Genomic DNA, 27,435 nt, shown 5'->3' with positions numbered 1-27,435 from the left:
CCCGGCTCCGCCCTGGCCTCCTGCTCTGCCAGCTGCACCCTGGCCTCCTGTTCTGCCGGCTCCGCCCTGGCCTCCTGTTCTGCCGGCTCCGCCCTGGCCTCCTGCTCTGCCGGCTCCGCCCTGGCCTCCTGGTCTCCGGCTTCGCCCTGGCCTCCTGCTCTCCCGGCTCCGCCCTGGCCTCCTGCTCTGCCGGCGCCGCACTGGCCTCCTGTTCTGCCGGCTCCGCCCTGGCCTCCTGTTCTGCCGGCTCCGCCCTGGCCTCCTGCTCTGCCGGCTCCGCCCTGGCCTCCTGCTCTGCCAGCTCTGCCCTGGCCTCCTGCTCTGCCGGTGCCGCCCTGGCCCCCTGCTCTGATCTGGCTCCACCACTACACGAATTCGACCCGCCCTCCCACCCTGGTTGTGCCTTCACTCCACCCTCCTGGACTGGTTTCTGCAGACTTGGGAGCGCCTGGAAGCCGCTCGTGGGTGGATGGGTGGGGGGGGCTGGTTCTGTAATGAGTCTGTCTGTGTTTTCCTTTGTTTCTGTCTGCTGCCTTGCCATGTTGTTAATTGTTTGCTCCGCCCACTTCTTGGTTACCATGGACACTAATTGTACTCAATCTTTCCTCCAGGTGTGTTGTCTTTGTCTCTGATTGTCTCTGCTTTGTTATTGGTTCTTGTTCACTATATCTACTCTGTTTGTTCACTTCCCTGGTATTAGTCGTTGTTGGTATGTGGTGTGTTCATGTCCATGTTCCCATTTCCTGTTTTGTTCCGTGTTCTGCCTTGTGTTGCCTGCCTGTTCATCTGTGTTTTGGATTAAAACTTTAAACTGCATTTGGATCCTCACTCGCCTTTGTCTCACCGTGCCTAACCGTGACAGTATGTATGTACTGTACAGTATGTATTTATGTATGTATGGATGGATGGATGGATGGATGGATGGATGGATGGATGTACGATTGTACACTCAAAAGCTAATAGCAACATATCTACAGCCAATCAATTAGAAGCAGGACAATGTATAAAACATGCAGGTCATTGCCTAATAATAACAATAATATTTATTTGACTTTATTTGAAACACTATTTGAAATTATATCATATATCATGGAAATGACAGGCAGACTTAGCTGTAGAAAGGGGGATGCTAGGATTTTGATCAAGACTGACTTGTTGCTTTCTTAACCATTCAAATGGAACTGAAGGCTCATAGTGGCTCAGGCAGAAGTGAATAGCTTTAGCATGACATCAGGAAGCATCAGCCAGCTGATCCTTCACTCCTTTTGTCAAAGCAATATGATCCAAAGCATTGTGGATAAAAAAATAAATAAATAAAGAAGTGCATAATGGATAAATCCTGTGGCCTTCTCAGCAGCACATCTTTGTCCCTGAGCTCCAGGAGTTGTCATGGTTAGTTGGCTAGCAAATGTTGGCATAAATCAGCTAGTGAGCCCATGTTAAATTGCTTATCCACTGTCACAGTTGTTGTCTAGTGGGAGTGTACATGAACACAGTCTTCTTTTTGCTCATCTACTGCATATATACTCAAGCATTTTTGTTGTTACAAAATATAGAATCATGACAAAAAATGAAAAATATTAAAAGTCACTGATGCTGTGTAAATCACCAAAAAATTGAAGTCCAATTTCAAAGACATATTCTTGAGGTGCTACATTCATAATGAAGTTATACTACATCTTTACAGCACAATTGACTTCACAGTCATAACAGAAGTCTGCAGGTCAGTTCGGGCCAATGAGACTCTGACCTTTATAAATCAGTTCCCTGACTAACCCACAGAGGGCCCTGTGTACTGTCCAGGAACTGTGTGTATACCTCTGAACTATGGACAGTGTGGGTCACTTTATTCACTTTATAGGGAAAATGTACCTTAGTAAACATTCCTCTAAATTTTACAGTCACTGCCCATTAGATAATTTTTAACCAGAGTTCCTGGGTTAATGACATTCAGTTAACCCCAGGCCACCAGCCAAGGTAATTGCAATAGAAAGTAGACTTTATAAACAAGACTGTTTTCCCCCTTTTTCATGTCATGAAAATGAAAATCCTGAGCTAACTATTTTTTAAGATTTTACTTGAGTTTATGTGAATTCATGAATATTAGGATAGTTTAATATTTTACCAAGCAGCATTATTTTCTGGTCTAAATAGTACAGCAGTGTGTTACTAAACACATTTAATGAAACAGCTTGAGAGAAATTATGACTTAATTAATGTATCATCCTATAAGGGGTGTAGTCAGCATCAAGACAAATGCTGACCCTCAAAATGTTGGTGGTAGATAAAGTACTTAAAATTCCCTGTGATGGTTGTTGGTGGTGATGTCTCTCACGAGGATTTTGTCATCAGCTGCTGTTTTTCCCTTAACTGATCTGTCTAGAGTCATCTGTTAAGCAAACTAATGATTTTTTCTTTTTCGGGACATTCCAGATTATTGTATTGGCCTAATGCTTGTGCAATGGTTTTCTCTCTTTTATCATCTTAAAAATTACTTGATTTTCTCCTATAGACAGCTCTCTGATATTGGTTGGTTTATCCTTTTTACCAACAATTGCATTCTTCCCCTGTAAAAACCAAGGGAAATTTAAAATCTATTGTTTCATAAATATCATTTACAAATTATAATTATAATATATATGTATGTCTTGTGCTGTGATTGTGTTCATAAAGTACTATTTTATGTTGATGCATTCTATAAAGAATGCTTTAGAAAATTTTCTGAAAATTATGCAGGATTTATTTATTTATTGCTTTTTTAGTATCAGAATAACATAACATAATATACCCCCCCCCCCTTTAAATGTCCTGAGAATATTCTATGTATTTTGAAACATAAAGTGGAGATGCAGTTCTTGTGTTTGTGTTGTGAATCATAATCATGATTTATTTTCAGATTCACAAAAGTGGTTTGTTACTGTTTTTTTTTTTAAATGAATATGCTACATATAGGGTTTTATCTTTCTCCTTATACCTTACCTATCATTTAGATCTTTTCACTGCACTTCCCTTCCCTTCGGCCCAATGCAATAAGTCTTTGTTTACACATATGTTCCCAACAGTCCTCTCATCCCCAAACTCTCATTCCCCAACTATTTAGATCTTTTGACAGTCTTCGTCTCTTTAATGTAGTGGATGTGAATGTCTTCCCCTCAGAACAATGCACCCCTATATTATATATTCATTTCTGCCTATCTGTGATTTTTCAATCAGCAGCAATTATAGGCAGGCAGAGTTGGGGAAAGTTCCACTGATTAGGCGTAATTCAGCAAAACACACACATTGCAATTCATAAACACAATAATTACCAGCGTGCTTTCCATCTTCAAAGTTCATAACAATATACCATATATCAGTATACACCAGTGAAATTTAGGAACTTAAGCTTAGTCACTGTTATAGGAAAGCAATCAATGACATGTACAGTAGTTACTGTACACTTAGCACCCTGAAAGTTAATTATTTTACTATAAAAGCATGTATTTAGTCCTCTTAGCACAGCAATTTGCCAATGATTATAATGTCTCATTTACTAATGAATGACACATTGTGCTTTTTGTCTGCATATTAATATTTATGGCCATGAAGCCCATTTCTCAGAAAACAACAAGGCCTACAAACGTTACCACTCCAGACTACAAAACCCAAAAACCACAGCAGGGTTCTCATTCACATTCACCTGACTTAAACGGTACACCTAATCACCATGTTACACCTATATAAACAGATGACAAATAGTTACTCCTGTCATTTTTCATGTCTTTCTTTTTTCCAGGTGCTATTCCAGGTTTGATTATTTGCCCTTTTTTTTATTTACGTGTTTGGATTGCCTACTGCTTCCTGTTTGCTCATCATATGACCCTTGTCTGTGTTTATAACTTTACTTTGCCTGAATGACATTTCTTCCTTGATTTTTATTAAAAACTGGTCAACTACACTTGCATCTGTCTCGGTTGTGACATTGGTACATTTAATATGAGAGAACATCCAGGACACAAGTCATGTTATCCCTTAGTTTATAGTAGCACTAAACAGTAGTTAATAACTATCACCAAACACATCTCTTTAAACTTCACAAATCGGCAATTACTCATATTGCTTTTTTTTATTACAAAGAGCAAACTGCAGTTATAGAAAATTCCTCAACAGTGTCTGACATCAGAATTGATTGAACCTATGAAACAAACATAGAATAAACCTAGGTTACATACTATATATTATCTTTCTTACAGAACTAATAACTAGCTAAAATGATTTAAGTCTTGGCATCAATACAGACAGCTAAATATTTCACGGCCAAGGCTAGCACGTAGCAACAATCTGACAGACATAAAATACAGTTGTTATCACCATGACCTTTTTATCTAACCTCCTCCCCTTCCACAAATATCTTATTCCACCTTATTCATGAATCATACATACCATACCTTCTAAAGCAAATGAGGAATATATGTAGAATATTTAGCTCTTTGTGCACAGCTTTGACCTTCACTTTCCATATTCATGAATATTCCATTGCTAATATTTAAATGATTGCTCCTTTATAGGTCTAGATGACCCCAGCTGGCAATAATCAGACTGGCTTTTGATCACATTACCAGTGAGACATCATAAGCTATGTGAGTAATACATTTTTTATTACGCTGCCATTTCAATGATTGAAGACGAAATTTGCAGTTCATTTCGTCGAGCTTTCCCAGGGAAGGTGACCGCTTCCCTAGAAAGCAAATGAATTCGATGAGCTTTTATACACCAAAAAAAAAAAAAAAGCAATTAAACAAGGTCACATGTCTAGAGTATGTTCATTATTTTTCAGAGCAACACTGTAGGTTTAACACTGTCATACTTTGTTGTAACTTGCGTATATATATATTATATAATAGATCGGAATGAAAATACAATTCTTTATTGGTCTTGATTCTAAGAACACATCTGTATACATCCTGTACTGTATATAAGTCCACCAGCAGTCCTTACTTGAGTGTTGATTCTTAGGTATCTGGTACTTTCTTGTGATAATCTATGTTTTTTCTTTCTTATATTAGGAAAATAATAAATCTAAAAGCACCTATAATGTAAAAAAACACATATTTATATGTATGGATTTAGATAACAGTTTGCACAAACTCTGATCTGAGCAGTGATTTCAGTTTGATTAAGATCAGTGCCAAATGTTCAAAGAGCAATATCCTTATCTGCATGTTTGTCAGTTTGTTTGGATTTTGCTTGGAAAACTGCATTCACACACTCTACTGTTGCAAGATTTTAATTGGAACATGTTACTCTTCCTTATTCAATGCTTTTAAAATGTGTAGCGATATATTAATTACGAAAACCTTTATATGATCTAAAAAATCATAAATACCTTAATATTTTCTTTTCTTGTCTGTTGCTGGTACTTTCATAGGCACTGCAGCACAAAATAATGGCATCCTTCTGGTGAAAATATATGCTGCACTTTTTCCCACAGAGTGTAATCTGTAAAACTGCTATATTTGAAAATAACCAAACCATATGTGCTTTCTAAAACGATTAGAGAAAAGAATTGCAGGTAGCTTAATTCCATGGGGAAATTATATTTTGTGATTCAAGAAATTATTTAGGATTATCTTCCACCATTTCCAAATCTACACTTTTATGAAAATATATTTATTCCAGATATTAACACTATAAACAATAACCGTGTTGCACATGTTCTCCCTGTGTTTACATGGGTTTCCTGTGGCCTTTTTTGAGTTCTTAACAAAATGTAGATAGGTTTAAACAGGTTGAATACATAGATGTTACATTACATGTTACATTACATTAGTACTTTTTAAGTGTGTGTGTGTGTGTGTGTGTGTGTGTGTGTGTGTGTGTGTGTGTGTGTGTGTGTGTGTGTGTGTGTGTGAATGTGTTGGACTAACAACCCTAATCTGGAGTGGTTAAAGCTGTTACTGAAGAATGGATAAAAGAATGAATGAATTAACTACAGTAACAACAATTAACATACTAAAGCTATCCACTATATATGCTACAATCTATACCCACCTATTACTTATTTTATATGCTAACATGCAAACAAATCAATGTGGAAGACTTGTGTATAGTATTGGCAAATAGATAGATAGATAGATAGATAGATAGATAGATAGATAGATAGATAGATAGATAGATAGATTCACATTCACATATAACAGCACAGAAGTAGAAGAAAGTAATATAACATTTTAAATTTAACAAATTAAGAATACAAATATTTAAAGCAGAAGAAGCAGAAGAGACAATTGTACTACACAGATTTTTATTGTTTATGTGACATGCACGTGATCAGTATTTCAACAGTACAAAGATGAGCTCGAAGCCCCGCCCACTTGCTAAATTCTAAATGGTGTTCAACAGCTCCGCTGCTGAATCACTCGGCTTTCGATTGCTCACGCCTGAAGCGAACATGGCAGATACAGAAGCTCAGTTATCTATTCCCGAGTTCAGCACCCCTCTACAAATGGACCCTTACCTCAAACCGTATACAAAGGACTTTGAAAGGAGGTAACGTGTGCTTTTAAGTATTATTTGCATGACACTACGTGTTCGTAACGGCCCTCGTGCACTCAGACCAGACTAAACGCACAGCAGCTTGTCTTTGACCCCTGTGACTTCATCCTCTGATAACTTCACCCTAAAATATGTGTTTATCATTTATAATCGCATTCATTGCTTTGAGGGCTGCAAACTCTGCAGGGATTTAATATGTAAGATGTGTTGAAGAGCTTGTGCAACCCTAAGATTTCAACACAAGGTTAAATTGCACAATATCAGACATGTGCACATGACCTACACACATATTAGTTGGTACCCTATGTAGTACACTTCAATAAGGACTAGTATGTAGTTGGGGTTTATTTGTTTCATCCAGGTTCCTTCCTTTAACTAGGCTACATGGTTAGCTAGCTGTGCTAACAATGCGAACATCTCCATTTACCTGTTTATTGCACGCACTTAACGGGAAAACAGCCACAGAGCTTCATTTGCCCTTATATAAATATGTAAAAAAAAAAAAATATATATATATATATAAAATTACATTAATCCGTTTATATATAGATTAAGTGAGCTGATCTGTGTCACGTGTTATGCTTCCTGCGAGTTTGACAGCTGTGACGTAACAGTTAAGACACGCCCCCTTTTAAAGGGCACCGTCAATGTTATGTCTAGACCTGAGTCTGTTTTCCAAGTAGAGTCAGTTGTTGTTGTTGTTTTTTGTTTTATTATTATAATTCTTTACTTTGAGAAAAAAAACACGCCAACGATATGTGGAAATGTTTATTTACTCCCTAAATAAGACTAAACACAATTATTGTACCTGAGAAATGCACACACTTCATTAGCAGTTTTATTAGGTGTGTGAGATGGGGAGAGTTACCACACTGTCCTGTGCTCTCTGGTAAATCATGGGTTCAGTCATAATAAAGTGTCGCACTATATGTTATCGTCTGGGATCCAGAAATACTCTGGGGTCTGTAAAGCACAGACAGTTATGGAAATCACATTATTGAAGTTATTATATTCATCAGAGATTAATATAACAATACAATATACAACATAACAGCACGATACCACATTTAATTTTATGATACAGAAACCTTGATCAGCCAACACCGATACTCATCTGATTTTTTTTTCTTTAGAAATAACTGTTTTATTTTTATACGCTTTACCATGTTTTACTTTTAAATGCTTAAAACCAGTCAAATATACATAGCTAAAACTACAGCTTATTTTTTCCACACAAAAATCAATTTTTGGGTTTGTTTGTTTTAACTCAGTACCGATTCTGGGTTACTGATTAGTGACTGCTCCAATATTTGTTACTGGGTTGCTTTTTCTAGTCTGTTTACTGATCACTTTAATTGGGTTTAATCCAGACATACTGTATAATACCAACTTGAATCTAATCTAACAAACTGTTTTGGAAAATAAAGACTAACAACCTGAATGGCTCCAAAAAATAGCCAAGTGTAAAGTGTACACAATTCAATAATAAGTTTAATAGTTAACTGGTTCAATTTTGTTGAAATCTCTGTTCTCACGGGGTCAGTTAGTTGTTTTTTTTCCCTTCGGGTAAAGTTTGAGAACTCCTAGTTTATACTATTCCAAGCTACCCACCAGACTTTTATGACAATTTATGCATAATGGTACTTAAAGAAGATCCACACATGCTTTTCACTCAGGATGTAATACATTTTGTTTAGTAGCTCTTAACATGCAGATTGTTCCTCTTGAACCTAATGTACTGTCGTGTTTGAAAAGGTTGTAGATGTATGGAGGACCTGGACTCATGGCTTCACCTGTGAAATTAAAAAACACACCTCTTCATTTTTAAATAAATATATAATTGCGGAAATAATTACATAAACAAAAGAATAAGGAATACACAGTGAATAAAGGCTTAACATTAGGATAAATACAACAAACAGAATACACACATTCTCTCAATACTCTGTGTATAATAATTTCAATAATTTCATCATAGGTGCTTGGTATATAATGAAATAAAAAACAATTAAGGTCTTAATAATTATTGAGGATTATACAGTAAAATAACTATAATAATAAATCAGATAATTATTTACTTTTTTTTACAATACTTTTACAGGTATGTGGGGATATCGAGGAACGATAATTGCTAAAATACTAATTATTACATTATGTGTACATCATATGTCATATTTTCTGCTTCAAATTCCCACACCCCAATGTAAAATGCCTTCCCACGTCCCTGTTCATATAGTTTTCTATCCTTTTTTAATTTTATTTTTTTACTATTTGTTACAGCTTGTTAAAGTTAGAAATACAATTTTTTTTAACCAGGAACTTGACCTTATACTTAATATGGTCAGTTACATCAATAAACAGCAATACAACACAAAATGTCTGTCTAACATTGATTTTTAATTAAAATTGCAATTAAAATGTCTCTTTGACACCAATAGTTATATAAGAAAAATGCACACCCATCATTTTAAAAAAATATATTGTTACTTCATGATTAATTCAGTGATTTAATAATAATATATTTACTAATATAAACCTCTAATCATTTTAAAACCATACTAAAACCAAAGATAAAAGTACTCATTTTGTTATATGCAGGATTTATCTATGATAAACATGCCCCTATACTGACTCATCACTAATGGTTATAAAAATTATGATTGCATAACAACATTTAACATGACCTAAATGAGTTAAAAAAAACTTAATATTCATGGATGTCAGAGAAATATCTGTAATAATTACTGAACCTGTGACATTTGTGCTGTTATTGCCACAGAGACCTGTGACAAGGTAAAATAGACTTGCTTAATTATTTTTGAAGGAGCTAATGTCTCTGAATAATCTAATAATATTAAAGGTTTTACTTCTTTCAGCTTAAGTGTTTTTAACAGTTCGAAGCAAAATGTGTTTCAGAGGATCTCAAAGGAACATTGTCTTATTTACAGATTATATGCTATTCTTAAATAGTCCTCCTGGTGGTCTAACGGTAGGATCCAGCGCTCTCATTGCCGGGGCCTGGGTTTGATTCCCGGGCAAGGCGCTAACCCATCTACTGAAGAGTTAACTCTCAGGGCGGGTCCCAAGCCAGGATGGTTGCATCCGGAAGGACATCCGGTGTAAAACCTGTGCTAAATCTAATGTGCGGCCCTCGTGATCCACTTTGGCGACCCCAAACAGGCAGCAGCCAAAAGAAAAAAAATGCTATTCTAAAATAGGGTGACATATTGCAGAATATGAACATTTTTCCTCTCGTTAAATAGCTCCTCATTGACTCAATGCTAATTATTACAGGTTTTACTGTAGCACAGATACAGCAGGCTCATGAGGACATCTGTAGGTCATTGCCCAGGAGCAAAGGCTAAATTTCTACCCATTGTCCTGAGTCTGTAGAATGTGATAACCTGGCTGGCCAACTGCTGAACAAAACCAAAAGAAGCAAAAACAGTTTATCCCCCCTCATGGCTCTTTCATGCATATATTTAATACTGAGGTTTTCATATAATGGAATAATTAAGAGAATGAAGTCTGATTCAGAAGACATAATTGTGTGCAGTGAGTGAATACAACAATGTTCTTGTTTTTGCATACAATTAGGTAACAGGAAACAAATAAAAATAAGTACTTTTTTTGGCTTGCCTTCATTATAATTTGGGGTGGTGGTGGTGGAATAGGTGCTGGGGAAGGGGTATGTGTGGTGGCTCAGAAAAACCCATTATATGCTGTTGTGACTGAATTCTGGAAATTTCTTGCCAATATCATGCTTCTCTGCTTTCATACAACATTAACATATTTTTACCAAATAATGTAGTCTGCCTAAAGATGTCAAAAAAGTTGGATTTCCACACACCCTGAATGTCACACTTTGATTGAGTTGCTAAACCTGAGCCTAAGAGATTTAGTATGTGATCAGATATCGGCTGTCAAAATGTCCACGATGCTCCTGTGCTGTCAAATTGTCATGAAAGCAGAGAAGAACGCTTATACGCTCTGTTCAACAAAATGTAAAAATGTTAAAATGACCTAATTAAAAGACAAGAATCTTAGCCAGCAGAACAGAAGTCACTAGAGACAACCACGAGGCTCCCGTGTCTCAAATGTCTTCCAAAAACTAGTAGTGACTTGTGTTGAAAATTATTGCCACCGATGTGAACTTTTCCCTGCGCAATAAAGTGTGCATGGTTGCTTACATGGTTGTTTCCTTTCTTTTCCCCTACATTCACTCAAATAATCAATCTTCTATCATTATGCAAACCTCATGGACTTTTTGGGCCTCTTTGAGTAGCTTTCTGTCTTATGGTGCTTAACAGAAATGATAAAACATTGCTTTTAAATGTTTTACATGCAGTTTTGCTAACAGTTGGACATCTGAAACTTACAAATCAACAGAGATCTTTAAAACCATTGAGACTCTTTCCATAAATGATTTTCTCCTCAAAGATAACTTCACTAAATCAAGAAATAATGTGGAGCATCCACCATACAGGTCCCTGCGTTAGCTGTTACTATAGTAATAATGAATCATTAAAAAAGTGGGACCATTAAATATGAATTAATTAAAAATTTGTAAATGTCTGATTCTTAATAGTGTATGGTTACCTGGATGATCAAAGATTGCTCACACTTCAGAAAAATCCTTCACGTCCTGCACATCCTTTGCTTTTAAAGGATCTTCTGCATATTTGAGCCTTTTCCAATAGAAGATGTACGGTTTTGAGATCCATCTTTTCACACTGAGGTCAACAGTGGGACTCGTACACGACTTAAGAAAGGTGCAAATGTTCATTGATGCTCAAGAAGGCAAATGCTATTTATATATTGTGTTGCCTACTTGAAAATCAGTGAATAATTGATTGAACCTTTTTTAATGTTATGTCAGAGTTGTATATGACTAGTTGGTGGGAAAGTGGGTTGTTCTAACAGCAGTGAGTCCCGCAAGCTGCAGCGAGTAAGTTGTTCATCAAGCCTTATGTGACAGAACCCAAGAGAACAAGCAGGATTTGCCATTAAATTCAACATCCCAATCATAAGTATGTGCAGTTTTTTCACAATCAGTACAAAGCAGATTCTTTGGTGTACTAAGAGTTTTTATGAGAAACTCAAAAATATTCATTCTTGGTAACAGGCACTGATGAAGCTGTAGCATATAGCATTTTTTGGAGTAGGTCTGTGGAATAAGTTTCTCTTGGTCTTCTCAACTGCCTACTCGATTGCTGTCTGAAAAGCTTTTCTCTCAGCTGTGTGAATATCATGAATGCAAGTTGTGATGTGCATCTTAAACATCCGGGTTTCACATTTCAGAAATCCTGCTTTTTTTCTTTGTTTGGAAATGTGAAATATCTTATTTTTCTGTCATGATTATCAACCAGATATTTTGATGACGTCTTCATGGAAACATGTCCTTCATATTTAAGCTCACTTGGCCTTACCAGGTTACGTTGTTCCTTAGTGTTCTGTCCAAGAACAAAATTGAACACCCCTGCTGTCCTCTAATGCCACCGTGTTGACTGGACTGAAATGTTGGCCGTGTCAGCCTGGCTGTGTTCTCTGTGGTGAGCTCACATTTTCTCCAGCTGTTCTCTTCACTCAGGCTTGCGTTGAACACCTGTGCACATTATAGAGAGAGGATGAGCTGAATACTTAAAGACTGCTGGCGAACATGCAGGCCTTTTTTGCATTTATTCAGCCTGGAGTGTTACTTTTTTCCTTTGAACTGACTATGAGAAGTTTTCTTCTACATTAACATTTCCTCGCTGAGTCTGGAGATATACATCAATAATTGCCAGTTATTCTAGTATTCTTACTAATGTTCTGTACTATTAGCACTTTCCTTGACTTATCACATTTGATTCTACTCCTAATAAACAGAATAAGTACAATTATGTTGAATTGTAACATAATTAAAGATCTGCTAACGACACAACAGTTCATCCCGGCTGAGGTGAACAAATACTGTATAGGGCAAAAATAGATGAGCAGTGTTATTTTGCTTTTTATTTTATTTATTCCTCTAATTTCCCAAAAATATGCAGGTAGCTAGGGCTCAGTTACCCATAGACTTCATCCAGCGTGTCTTTCATGACTCGAACCCTAACCAGGATTATGTAGTGTCTGAATATGAATGTGACCTATTTCACAAGTATAAATCATTGAATCTGAATAAGAATTTAGTCAAAGTGAGTGAGGTGCAAGTGATTATAGGAGCAATGGAGGCATGACAGGAAGTGTTATTGCCTCACAGTTCCAGCATCCAAAGTTTCCTGTCTAGTTAGCTGACTTTAGATAAACTCCCTCAAACCAAAAATTATGCTTAATTAATTAAGGGGAAGAAAAAATGATGATTAAGATTAAAATATGATTCATTATGAAGACCTTAGGTGGGCCTTAACCTCTCACCAACTCTTTCTCTTTGTGAGAAAGTCATAACACGGTGTCCTGTTTTCTGAACCTTGAACTAAGATGTTTTGTATATATTTAGTAGATCTCTGAGGGTTTGCTAAGTTGAGAGTATCGTTCCCTTCAATATAAACATAAATGAACTGGCATACACTTCCTTTTACTGCAAGAAATTCTCTCTTCTGTTTGGTCAGTAGGTGATTCATTTTGTGCAGAAGCAGCTCTGGCTTTAGCATCAGCTGCAAGGCAAATGGCTTAATGGTTATATTAGTTCTTATTCTAATATTTTTATGGTAACAGCTTCCAGGTTAACTTGTATGGGAGACATGCCAAATAACATTTAATGTAAATATGATTAAATGTGATACAGCTATGATACAGCGCCCCTGGAGCAGAGAGGGTTGAGGGCCTTTCTCAAGGGCCCAGCAGTGGCAGCTTGGATATATATATATATATATATATATATATATATATATATATATATATATATATATATATATATTTATATAAAATTTTATTTATTTATAAATGTATAGTTATAACTACCATTGGTTTATAGCTACGATACAGGGTATCCAAGATGGTAACAGTGTCCGTTTGATGACACGTTACACCTCCGTGTCTTTGTTTGCTTGTCTTTTGCTATAGCAATACACCCTGTTGTGCTGTTTATTCATTTTTCCTGTATGGCATTGTGGTTAAAACTCATATTTATTCTAACCAGTAAATTGTCTAAAATGATGATGTGGTAAAGAAAGTTAATGTGTTCACTGCATTGCATTGGAATTAAGGCCAAGAAAAACTTTATTTTACTCTTTTATGTAGCAGGGTTCTTATTTAAGCAGGGTGGTAAAACTTTTGTTTTAAAACTTTTTTATATTTTTGTAATTTGATTACGGGGAATTTAGTAGTTAGTGACTGAATCCCAACTGTGCTTTAACTGTCTAAGGTTACTCTTGAATGAAGATTAAGGTGTGTGTCCCCATGTGTGTGTGTGTGTCCCCATGTGTGTGTGTCCCCATGTGTGTGTGTCCCCATGTGTGTGTGTGTGTCCCCATGTGTGTGTGTGTGTCCCCATGTGTGTGTGTGTGTCCCCGTGTGTGTGTGTGTGTGTCCGTGTGTGTGTGTGTGTGTCCGTGTGTGTGTGTGTGTGTCCGTGTGTGTGTGTGTCTGTCCGTGTGTGTCTGTCCGTGTGTGTGAGCACATGTGAAGGTGTGTGCACATTTTGTTTAAATTCCTAATGTTTAGTTGAGGAATAAATACATATAAATACTTCTGCTTGGTGTAATCAATTACAGTATCCAATTGTCTTTTAGTACATTGTGCCACACTTTCAGGACTTGCCTTTGAAAGGAGCTCAGTGTGATTTGTCAAACGTGTAAGAAATCTTAACACATAATGCCAGAACTTCACAGTACGAGATGTACTCTGCATTGTCGAAGTTAAGGAATTATAAAAACTCACATGCAAAAGGAAATTAGCAGTGTGTGCATTCTGTGAGAAATCTAGCTGTTTAAATAAGAAGGTCTATAACAAGCACCACAGCCCTTTTGCTTCAGAGAATATGTAGGGTAAGCTAAGGTAGGAAAAATGATGGTTTAGGTTGGAAGTGTCATATAGGAAACACACTGAAGAGGACATCAAGGACAACATCAGTGTATACCAATTGTGCACTCATTATTACTAATAATAAGGCTGGCCCAAGTTTTGATTCTGCAGCGGTTCAGTAATGACTAGGTTGGAATTCAGCTTCCTCTAAATTCTCCTTGACAGGCTGATTGAGATGCAGTTTTGGATGTCTTCTGCAGACTCTAATCAGCTGGGACACGAGCCGGGGGACATGCCAAGAATATCAGCACTTTATTGGGCGCCACTAAGCTAATCCTCCACCCAATTCACAGCGTCTGAGTTGTTATAATAGCAGAGTCTTTTAGGATCACCAGTTCAGACAGAACAGACAAAAGCAGGTTCATTATTTTCTATATGTTTTCATGGCTTTCGGGGCAACACGAACGTATATTAATATATAATAAACAGTATAAAATATTGGTTTATATTTACAGCCAATAATTGTAGTAAATTATTTGAAGGAATTAATTTAAATTAAACACATTCTTTCCTTTATTGCTGTTAGTCATGATATTACAGAGAAAAGAAATATACCATGTTGAATAAACAGATCGATCTGTATTATAATAAAAACATTTTAAATAATATAAAATGTAAGAGATGAATGTAGACTTGGTGTTAATGTTACCTATAACGCTGATAAAGAAAGTCTTAAACACAGAAATCAGATTTATAACCGCTGGCACTGGGGATGGTAAATGTGAGATTTATTTGTGATCGCTTTATTTGTCTATTTAATTATGTATGCAGTTCTTAAGTACTGGGAATTAATTAAAAGGCTTCTCATCAATGAATTTCAAGTGTTTAAGGTTGGAAAGCTTCTCCAATATGAAGTTATTTTCCTGTCGAAAATAATTGTACAAAAATGTCACACAGTCTTGATGACACTGGGGATTAAATTCTAGCTAACAAATAACCAATATATTTGTGTTTATGTACACCGGATAAAGGTCTTCACATCCCTCTTAAAAATCAAACCATAATCATTCCATTTCAGAACTTTTCAGAACCTAGCAACTTAATATGACCTAGTTGCAAAAGTTTGCACACCCTTAAACTAATACTTTGCTGAAGTACCTTTTTCATGTTATTCCATCACTCTGGGTTTCTGAGTAAGTCTTTCAGCGTGACACATCTTGAATTGGCAATATTTTCCACACTCTTTCTTGCTAAAACATTCTAAAACCATTAAATTGTACAGGCATCTCCTGTGCACAGCCTGCTTCAGGTCACCCCACAGAGCTTTAGTTGGGTTCAGGTGTGGGCTCTGGCTAGCACATTCAGAAACATTGATCTTTTGATTAAGACATTCCTTTGTCGATTTGGATGTGTGCTTTGGGTCATTGTCATGCTGAAATGTGAAATTCCTTTTTATCTTCAACTGGCTAACAGACACCTGAAGGTTTTGTACTGAAATCAACTGGTATCTGTTCATGATAAAGCCCCAGTTCTGGCTAAAGAAAAGGAGCCCATAAGCACGATGCTGCCGCCACCGTGCTGCACCATAGGTATGGTGTTCTTATGGTGATATGGTTTCTTTGCACCAAACATATTTTTCGGAAATTAGAAATTATTATGAGTCTTGGAATGTATTTCATTGTTTTGCCACGTGTATTGCGCTGTCTGTTTTTGCACTGTCTCTTATCTTGTTTGCACAAGTTTGTAAACATGCACTTTTATATAGAACTGTGTGATTGTACTTGGTCCCTAGTTCTTGCTTATTTTTATGAACCTCTGCGTCTTTATGTAGCACAATGGTTGTGGAAGAACACTGAATCATTTCACTGTGTACTCCACCAACTAGATGTGGTACAAATGACAGCTAACAGTGATTTTCTCACACTATTAAACATTATGCTTTGCTTAAGCTGCAGTAAAAAAGAGCCTGAATGTATGTACTTACTTACTATCTTTTGATTGAATTGAGATACATTAACACAATTATTTCTCTTGTAAATTCAACATAATTTGATCATGTACTGTAATTTCAGCCCTGAATAAAATCTAACTTTGCTCTAACCCTAACTGAAGATCAAACACAGGTTACTTAATACTCTGGTTATAGTTCCCACAGTCTGAGCCAACATCCTTGTAAGATTTAAAACATTAATACTACTTTTTTCCATTTTTACTTTAGGGTCATTTTAAACTGGTTGAGATCCTTGCAATATTGAAACATGTTTCTTATAGTTTAGTGTTGTGTGTCGTTTTCTCTATAGCAGCATCCACCATAGACAACAAAATTGTGTACACAGTGTACTGCTATGTTATAAAATAATGATGATTAAAAAAGGTTTCCAAAATGTCATTCCAAGTTCCAACAGAAAGGTACCACATACTTTTGAACAGATTCTCTATATGTTACTCTTAGTGTCCTTGAATTATATAATCTGTATAATCTTTCACTGATGTGTTCTTTTGTTTGAAGCCTGAGGGCCATCAACCCTATTAATTTTTTACAATATTTACTTAGCCCTTCATGTGTTCACGGTGGGAATACTGAGGTTATGTCCTAGTCGATTCTTGTTTATTGATGCGTATCTTCCCTTGTGTCTGTGTTTGGCAGATATGGTTTGTTTCAGAAGCAGTTGATGCTCCTGGAGGAGGCTGAAGGGGGCTTTGATCAGTTCACACGTAGCTATAAGACCTTCGGAGCACACCGCCTGCCGGACAACAGCCTCGTCTTTAAAGAGTGGGCTCCAGCTGCTGAGGCTCTGTTCCTCACTGGAGACTTCAGTATGTATAAGTTGATTTCTTCTTTTACCAAAAGGTTTGCAAATTAAAATTTCATCAGCACAGCAGCATTCAGTCGATTGTGTCATTTGGTCAATGTTACTGCCTAGATTAAAAATTCTTTAGTTTCCATCCTTTTTTGCCAATGGTTCCCTATTTCTTTGTCCTGCTTTCAAAAAAGTAGGCCCAAGTATACACTTTTATACTCTACGCAGAGCAAAGCTAGTTCAATGACACAGGGAAAAAAACAAGGAAAAAGCCTTTTTAATATATTCTTTAGGTGATTATTTCATTGAAATATAAATGAATACTTTTGAAATCGCTTTAAAGTGCTTGAAATGCTTTGTGAATATAATGCCTAGGAGCTATTATCTGCATTACATGTAAATTCTCATTTCATAATAGGATTTTTTTTTAATAATGCTGGAAAACAAGAACAAAAGGGTTCTTGTGTATAGCTGTAGATGGAAGGGAAAAACATTACTTCAGTCATCTTTTAAATTATAGCAATACACAATATTTAATAACAGAGCTTTGGGTTAAAAATCTTTTTGTAAATTCAAAGAAGTGATTTTTTTTTCTGTTAATCTGAATTTTGAATCAGTGACGATGACGATGTCATATTTTCTTATTTGGAACTTAAGACAAAAAATTCGCTGCCGAAGTAAACGTTCTGTTGTTTGTAATCGAAATCTTTGGCATATTTCTAATTATTCTTTAAGAAATACGGAGCATAGCCGGTGTTTCACATCATCCTCATGCCGAATCAGCACTGATATGTTTGCAAAAATGCAATTCGCTAAACCACAAATTAAAGCAAGCTTCTATTATTTGAGTTATTTTTGATTTTACACATTTACACAGTAGTTCGATAATGGACGTTTATAATCTGATAAAGCAGTGCATGCTAATTAGCCAATTATCTATACTTTGTCAAGAAAAAATAAACCTGCATCTATCACTTTAAGAACTGAGATGTAGTGCTTTTCTTAAAACATTCTCATGAATTTTAATACTGATGTTCAATATTGGCTGTACGTTTAATCTGTGTAAAGTGTTTTAGATCGAAACTGATGTTCTTTTTTTTTTTCTTTGATTAAAATAGATGGCTGGGATAAATTTTCTCACCCATATAAAAAGCTAGAGTTTGGGAAATGGGAGCTGCACATACCACCCAAGGAGGACAATTCACCAGCTGTTGCTCACAATTCCAAGCTAAAGGTAAACCTTGATGTTTGTGTGTTTTCTGGCTATATTGTAATAGACCAATAAAATAGGCTACTGTGATGAATTGCTTGGTTCATCTTTCCCTGTTAATTCAGAGTGATGCTCAGATACGTTTCACAGCCTAGGTATATAGACTATCTTTGCAATTTTAAGGAAGGATTAGTGTTTATTTGAAATAACCCCTTTATAAGGATTATTTTTTCTGTCAACTGTTTACATTATTATGATCCCTAATGAGAGCTGCTGAAGGAAAAAAAATATTCCTTTACTGTATGTGCCATAAGCAGTAATTTAAATGTTTCGGTAGCTCTAGCCATAGTTTAGTTACATATTATATAATAAAAAGGCTTATATTGAATGAACTTTTAATATAAATGCTTATCATCAAGGGAATTTAGGTAGAAACCACATGATAGCATTGTAATTTGTCCAAAATCTTAATTAATCTTTCACAGATCACAACTGATTCACAGTATCAGTCAACACCTCACTATCATACTGTATGTTAAAACCCGATGGATCGGTAGAACAGTTTGTTTATTGTGAAAATGTGCAAATGTAAAGGTTTAAGTGGAATATATGTCATATTGTGTCGAAAGTCCATAAACGCTTCAACGTCTAGTAGATATTCAGTAGTGGAATCAGTATGAAGATTAAGGTTTCCCTAGAAATGGGATCTTGATGACACCAGTACCCATGACTCTATTAAGTGTATAGTGTGATGAATCTTGGCGGGAAAAAAATATGTTGATATGAGGTGAATGGATAGTGTTCAGCAGGTTTGATTGTATTCTGGCCTGTGTGTTGCAATTCTATGCATAGGTCAGGCAGCATACGATAAGAAGCAGATTCAAAGCCTGGCACTCCTTTCTTCCTCAAGTTGGCGACTGGGCTAAGGCTTGGCTAAAAAATCTTCCAGTAGAATAGTTTCACTCACAGTCTTTTCTAGGTTCTTGGATCTTATTAGAGAAACTTAATACAATTAATATTGTTCTACATGCTATTCTGCACTATAAGATTCTTCAACACATTTCATTTCCGCCCCAAAGAAAATGCCAGCGACTTCCAGTTATTTTAGCTACTGTACCTAGCAGCTGCAAACACTTTACACTGATTTTTTTTTAATTTAATGTTGAAGCTAGATTATTGTATTACATACATCACCTTTTTATTATCCATAACAATAGATCCATAACAAATGTTAATCAAATGATGTCAATAATAATTAGTGGTTTGACTTGCTGTCCATCTTACAACATTTTACTCAGTGACGGCTGACAGCCGAGCTACCCTGTGCTAGGTTAAAAAAACGTAATCTTAATATTACATCTTGTGATAACGTTAACTCTGCTAGCTCACCAAATTAGTTTCACAGATTTTACACACTGAATGTTAAAATGTGTTCAAGTGCGATTTAGAATTTAATTTAATGAAAAGGGGAAATTAACAACGGTGCCACTGTGTTTTATGTGGACAAATTACATTTGATTTAGCATGTTTACCTTACAGATTATGTTATCTCTCCTCTACATTCAACTCTACTTATGCAAATTCCCAAATGGTTTCCTATTTATTTTATGTGCTTGATACGTGGCGTACAATCACAATCCTGGAATTGTTAACTACTATTACATATTTGGGACACATACAGTTATCTGATTACAGTATTCATTCATTCATTCATTCATTTATTTTACACCTCAGTGGTTGTTGCAATGAGAAAATACTGTAGGCTCAAAATTCCTTCAATGCTTCAAGCTGGTTTTCAATTAATATGCATTTATTAGAAAAATCTTTAGCAACTGTACTTCAAGATATGTCAAAATGGGCATTTTTATTTGATTGCTTGATTATTTCACATGGCTAATTAAAAATGTAAATAGTAGTGGAACTTCTCTGACAGCGGTAATAGTTACGAACTGTTGCTGAACATGACAGTCGTTAAGACCATCAGTTATTATTAGTGCAGCTATGGAATTAAAGGGAAGCTTCACACAAAAAAAGACAACCTACAACCATTAACATGAAAAAAGACTTCACCGAAATGCTGGCTTTAATGTTTAATATTAATCATTAAGCATAATAATATTAACAATTCTTACCATTATTTAATAGTAATTGCTAATATTTCTAATTTATAAATGCACAAGATTTGTGTTTATTTATTTATTTATTTTTTTACATGTGTTTAATGTTTGTGAGTATTACATGGCTGTCATCTACACTCACTCGTTCTGTCTTGTGCTGCATTCCTTCATTCATCCAGTGGTTTGGCAGTAATTGTAAAAAGTACAATTGGTGAGCGAGTACATGCCGTGTTCTCCAGAGAGATGCTGCTAATGACCGAGACGCAGTGGGATGCTGCTCTGTGGGTCACCTGCAGGGGCCAATGGGCTAGTCATTACCTCTCCATGGTATTTGAGAGAAGGCGGTGTCAAATGATCCATCCTCAGAGAGCGAAAGAGAAAAAGACAGCGCCTTGGGGTGTATTCATGCTGGGAGAAATGCTCCAGCATCGATCTGTGGTCCCATGCTGGCTGTGCCGTGACACTGCATCACCACAGGCAGAGAAAAGAAAAGCGAAGACTTTACGTATGTTAGATTAGAACTGCAGACTGCACAGCCAAACAAGTATCCTTGCTTTTTTCTGTTTAGTGAGTATTCGAGATCAGCACTGAGGCTCAAATTATGACTGTTATAAAAACTGACACCTTTCTGTTAGTGTGTGCACATACATATTGCAGCCTGTGTGTGTCTGTGTGTCTGTGTGTGTGTGCATGCATACATATTTGAGCCTGCGTGTGTGTGCATGTGTGCATGTGTGTGTGTGTGCGCATTCATTTTGGAGCCTGGGTTTGTGTGTGTGTTTTTTATTTTCAGAGAGGATTATACTGTAGGGGTGTGTGTGTGTGTGTGTGTGTGTGTGTGTGTGTGTGTGTGTGTGTGTGTGTGTGTGTGTGTGTGTGTGTGTGTGTGCACGCATATACATTTTGGAGCCTCAGTTTGTGCGTGTGTTCTTGTGTGTGTGTGTTTGATTTTATGAGTGGTTTATAGGTGTGTGTGTATGTGTGCGCGTGCACACTTATATTTAACAGAGAATTTATTTAATTTATTTTGTGTTGTCTCCTATATTGCACATTATTTTTAGATTTAAAATGAACTTTCAAGTTGCACTAGTGTTTTACTCAAATGCGGGACATTTGATAACATCCTCCCCTCCAGAGATGAATAAATTTAGTCTGGCTATAAATAACTTTCTGCAAATGATGCGCCAAGGATCAAATGACTCTTATCTTTCCCTGACAAAATGCTTTGTCTTCCTCGCATTGCCGAACAGCTTGTGAAGCATGGATCAGATTGCACAAAGGAAATCACAAGATTTCAACACTTGCAGTAAATGTGCTTTTAAATAACTTTGGTCAGAAGCAATGTTGGACCAAAATCTTCTCTGTGTAGAATTAATAACCGTTAGTCACACTGATAAGTTAGTGTGTCATTATACAAACACACGTCCACTTGTGTGCATGTCTTCCTTTTTTCTAGAAATACAGTACAGTATATATCCTGCCATGTGCATAGACTTGTTTATCAGGTATAGAAACATCTGGAAATAGAACATATATAAAATGTCATGAAAAAATACTGAAGTGCTGGGAGAGTATTAAAAATAGTGTTGTTTAATCAAAAAGAGATTGTATATCTTACTGTATTTTTACCTGAAGGGAAAAAAATGTTTTGGATCTACTTTTCCCCAGTACATCAATAATCAGGTCTTCTCTCCAATTTAGTTTGTTCTGTGATGAATCATGAATCTGATTGAATAGCACAATTGGATGAAATCTGAAGCAATGAAGGCTTGAAGAATTCATTCATTCATCTCTAGAACAATTTTTCATGATTTTACTTGTGACATATTTTTACTTGTAAACTGTACAGTATTTTGTTTAACACTGTTTTACAAGGTTGACATAAATTATATTTCCTAAATAATCATTAAATCTGTAAAAAATGTAATTATGAATTAGGCTAGAGAACAGAACAGAATGCTCCATGCTCGTGAAGACCATGCTCTTTATGCAACTCCTGGTCCAAGACATCTATCATCTATTGTTTACCGAGTTTTTACATTTGAATTTACAGCATTTAGCAGGCACCCTTATCCAGAGCGACTTACATTTTATTTCATTTTTTTTTTATACAACTGAGCAATTAAGGGTTAAGGGCCTTGCTCAGGGGCCCAGCAGTGGCAGCCTAGGGGGCATAGGAATCGAACTCACAACCTTCTGATTGGTAGCCCAACACCTTAACCACTAGGCTTCCACATCCCTACCACATTTTACCTGCTTCTGAATGTGTGATTGCACTTGTCATAACTTCTAATTTGTCATGCTCTCTAGGTGGTGCTTCACACCAAAGAAGGAGAGCGACTGTATCGAATTTCACCTTGGGCATCGTATGTTACCCAAGCTAGCACATCAGTTGTGTATGACTGGGTGTTCTGGGATTCACCTCATCCTTATGTGGTAAATTCTTAAAGTATTTTTATAGATTGATTTAATTTTTTTTCTTGGTAGTGGTTAGAAGACACTACACATTGCAGACGTTAAACTGCAGTTGTATTATGTACTGTATGAAGGTGATACTTAGGGTGAAACTGACAGTTGTAAAGTAAAAGACATCTTGAACATTAAACGTCCTTCACAGGAACCTAGACATTAATAAAGAATCTTTCTAAAAGTTTTTTAACATAACCCAGCCCATAATCCATAATCCTTTTATAAATTTTGAAAAATGTACACTTTAGTTTTAGTGACCTTAGAAGTTAAGATATTATGGGTTTTTTGAGTACTTTAAATGAATAATTTAAAATATTTTTAATACCCTTAAGTCACTGGCATATATGCTAGTTAATCACATTTTGTTTAAAAAAAACCCAACCTTGTAACTTTCAACCTGTTATTCATTTATGAGCAAAAAGGAGAAGCTTTTTAAATGCATGTTTTCTTAGATTCAGTGTTCAAAAATGTTATTCAAAAAATCAAGTCTGATTTTTAACGGTAAGTACTAAATGTCACACTGATTGTGCAATCACCCATGAGTTCTATTTTTTTTTAACTTTGATAAGCTGTTTAGATAGAAGGTCATAAGTTGTTGTTGCTTATTTAGTAATATTTAAGGTTATCATTAGAGACGATTTGTAAAACTTACTAAACAACTGATATTTGTATGGGAATTTCATATACGTGTGCTGTTCTGGGAAAAGCCTTCATATTTTCCACCTATACAATATACTGTTTTCCGGCCTCTAATATGTTTCCCTTTTGCATCTATCACAAGCATAAGTAAACCTCTAGCATATTCAAGTCTGCTTAACCTCAAGATATAAAGGGAGAAAATTGCATAAAGATTACATTTTGAATCCGTTGAAAGACACCAGTATTTACAGTTTAATAAATTAAAGGTATCAGAAAGTATTATAGCTTGTTTTTAGTCCAAAGTCGTTTTTAGAAAATTTGGTTTCTTTAACAGAATTTCGACTCTGCAACATCTGATGTTTTTTCCAGAACACATACATTTTCATGGTTAATTTTATGTTTACCCAAGCCTAGTCTAAAATGCATAGTTTTGCACATGCAGTATTTATTTGGAGCTACATATCCACCTTTTCCTGTGCTTTAGCATAAACATCCCCGACCACGGAAGCCTCGCAGTTTACGGATATACGAGTCACACGTTGGCATCGCATCCCCAGAGGGCAAAGTGGCATCCTACAGCAACTTCACACACAATGTGCTGCCTCAAATAAAAGACCTTGGTAAGACATTTACTTCTAAACCACTAAATCTATGAATTGGGTGTATGAGCTTAATTAACATTACATCACACTAACAATCTCAGTCTTCAGGCCTTATTAAAATGACATAAGATCAAATGCAGTTTTCTCTGTGTCTTTTATAAGTCCTTAGCATTTTAGTTTAGTGTTCTTTCTCTACTCTGTGCCTTCTCTGGTCTGTCTTTCTGTGCTAGTTTTTCTGAATGCCAGGTAGGTTATTTTCTATCTGCCCAGATCCCTCCGTCATCACACTTGTCCTGAGTGGCAGCGGTGCTTAACTCAACCACCCTGACATGCGGAGGATGAGCCGCAATTGTGCGCATTATAATCCTGATCCTAACTATTCAGTCAAGTCTCTATGAGCCTCTTCTTCAGACCCTTCTGCAGGTCAAAAAGGCACTTACAGGCACCTGTGGCATGTAAAGTGGTCATTAGTGTCTCTTCTGTGTAGTTGTGCTTGTTTTGTGTAGATTTGTTTGTGTGTGAGTTTTCAGATGGTACTCTTGTGGTTGGACAGATAAAGTGACCTTTTCGGACCCTTCTGCTAATAATTTTAGATGTAAGAGTTCGAAATGTTTTCAGTTTGCATGCTGTGTTCCAGGGAATCCACATGTCCTTATGTGTATGGCCTGATATGACCGTGTCTGATTTTATACAGAAAGAGAAAGGATTGCCTATTAAAGCTGGTTAGTACCAGAATGATGACTGTGTTGCATAAATTGGAAATGTTTCCTCCCTGGATTTGTCTGCTTTGTCAGAAAATAATGATATGCAAATTCAATTAAAGTTTGGCAGTCACCAAGTTTGCCACGATGGAATCCCATATGCAAGATGGCAAGCATCAAATAGCAATTAAATGCCACCAGCAGCCACAGTTTTATGGAGGCCTTAGAGAGTCTTCTGTAATGTGACATACTAGTAAGTGATGGAGAGTCAAGCATGTTGTCATGCTGTGATAATTATTGGTTAATATACTTCCCTGCTAGTGAGGTTAGGTATTCAGAAATCTTGTCAGAAAGATAATGCAAGCTCACTGTAATCATACTACATAAAAAGATTGCTAGCATCGGGCCTCATTTATTGAGCTGGACATGAACAAATTTTGTTAATTAAATTGTTCATGGTAAAATTTAGATAAATCATGAAAATATTGTTATTTCAGGAAAATTAACTCCTGGGGTGTTAGAAACTTTACGCACTGTTTAGAATGGACCACAATTTCATTAAATTGAGCTGGCATGCAGTACTACAATTTTTTTAAAAGATTCTGGTTAAATATGATTTATTCTTAAATTGCTTTTTTTTTCAGTTGCATCCTGGGAAGATTTGTGCATTTTGTCATTTCATATTAATTACTTAAAAGACAGAAATAAAATTAAGTTATTAAGCTATTGTTAGAAGTAATGGCGCTCTAATTAAGTAGGGAGAATTGACTGGAAGAGTTAACACATGCCTCACAGCTCAGTAAACAGAGTTTTGTGTGCTGAATTTCACTGAATGTAGATCAGCTGTGTCATGAACCACCTTAGTACGTTACAGAAAATTTGCATTTCCCATTATGATAGTACAAAGAAAATCAGAATGAAATGTTTATAAATCAGGTGGGATTTTGACTTCAGTTTGGCTACAGAATTATTGTCTGATTGATAAATGAAGCCCAGTCTGAATAGATACTGTACTTCTGTTTAAGTCAGATAACTTCTTACAAAGGATACAATTATCTGAATTTGAGGCTGTTGTATTTTAAGGATGTTTCAGCTTTAGCAAGAAGTGTCGATTTACATTTGCAGTGCATTTATGAGCCAGTTCAAAGCAAGTTTGCTGCCTTATTGTACTTTACAACCACACCAGACACAAATATATAAATATTTACTTTACGTCTGAACTTATGTCTGAATATTTAGTCTGAGTAATTATGTAACTTTAAGACCAGGTTTCACGCTCTGGTTGTGAATACTGTACTGCTGGGTCTCCGGAGTTAACTTTTTGCTTGTCTCAGAAAAAGCTCTCAAAGATGCCTCAGCTTCCCAGCAGCATAGAAACGTGTTTAAGAGAGAGAATGTGTGAAGGAAAGAGTGAGTGCATGCATATGTATATCCATGAGCCAAGTGAGGCTTCCTCAGAGGCTGCAGCACTGTCATCATTTCAAAAAAAAAAAACTTTTCTGAAGCAGCACAAAGAAACTAAGTAAAATAAATAAATAAATAAACCACTCTGCTCTGAAAAACAACAGTGCGAGACTCGTCAAACCTGCCTCTTGAGTCTTTTACCATACAATTTCAAAGGCCTGTCAGTGAGGAAGCAATGTGACTAGAGACTGTAGTCATGTTTCTGTACTAAACCGGGTCATGAGGGCTCCACATGACCCCAGAAGTCATCCCTTTACTGTGTCCCAGCGGCCACAGCCTGCCTATTGAATTTCAAGATATAGGGGAAGTTTATCTGTCAAAGATTTTCTTGGAATTGAGAATATTCAGGAAAGGATATTTTTCTGATCAAAGAAAAAAGAAAAAGTTTGCATGTATGTCCAGTGTCTCGAAAATGGTTTTATTGGTGATCTACTTTACAGCAAGCCACTAACCTTCAGATTAACATTTGTTTAGAAATTTCTCCAGTTTGATTCATTTTAAATTTGTGATGTCAATATAATCTATTTTTTGGTATGATCACCAACATGGTTTTCCTATTTTACAGGTTACAACTGTATTCAGATGATGGCTATCATGGAACACGCCTATTATGCTAGCTTTGGTTACCAAGTCACAAGTTTCTTCGCAGCATCTAGGTAAATGTTATGTACTGTAATGCTTTTAAAAGATGGTGTAGCACCAAAGTACTCATGCTGAGTTTGGTTAATTTTTATGCTCCGATGCAATACAAAGTAAGTCACTTAACTTTGGAGCTCTAAATGAGGCACATCATTGTTTGGTTACGCACATTATCACACCCTGATAATGTCTTTAGCTAAATACACTTTCCCACCAGAGCAGAACTCTCTTAAGAAAGATTGGGATGACCTTTTTCAAGCAGATTTTATATCTGACATGGCAATCTTATTGTAAAATTTATGGTTTCAGGGTTTT

The 27,435-nt window shown here is 36.2% G+C and overlaps 1 protein-coding gene across 2 annotated transcripts in view; it reads left to right on the top strand.

Annotated features, from left to right (window-relative positions):
• The first annotated feature begins 6,348 nt into the window (after positions 1 to 6,348).
• Positions 6,349 to 27,435, top strand: part of gbe1b (glucan (1,4-alpha-), branching enzyme 1b) — a 96,623-nt gene continuing 75,536 nt past the window's right edge. Inside the window, exons 1-6 of one of the 2 annotated variants that reach the window (XM_047820499.1) lie at positions 6,349 to 6,528; positions 17,126 to 17,295; positions 18,398 to 18,513; positions 22,917 to 23,042; positions 24,199 to 24,334; positions 27,047 to 27,137. In XM_047820499.1, the coding sequence (XP_047676455.1) occupies positions 6,368 to 6,528; positions 17,126 to 17,295; positions 18,398 to 18,513; positions 22,917 to 23,042; positions 24,199 to 24,334; positions 27,047 to 27,137 (800 nt within the window). In that variant the 5' untranslated portion in view covers positions 6,349 to 6,367. The remainder of the gene's footprint in view (positions 6,529 to 17,125; positions 17,296 to 18,397; positions 18,514 to 22,916; positions 23,043 to 24,198; positions 24,335 to 27,046; positions 27,138 to 27,435) is intronic. The other variant, XM_027146689.2, reaches the window with a different exon arrangement.

This window comes from Tachysurus fulvidraco, chromosome 11, assembly GCF_022655615.1.
Source record: "Tachysurus fulvidraco isolate hzauxx_2018 chromosome 11, HZAU_PFXX_2.0, whole genome shotgun sequence".
Lineage (NCBI taxonomy): Eukaryota > Metazoa > Chordata > Actinopteri > Siluriformes > Bagridae > Tachysurus > Tachysurus fulvidraco.
The sequence above is the reverse complement of the archived record's forward strand: the minus strand, read 5'-3'. Positions and strand labels throughout refer to the sequence as shown.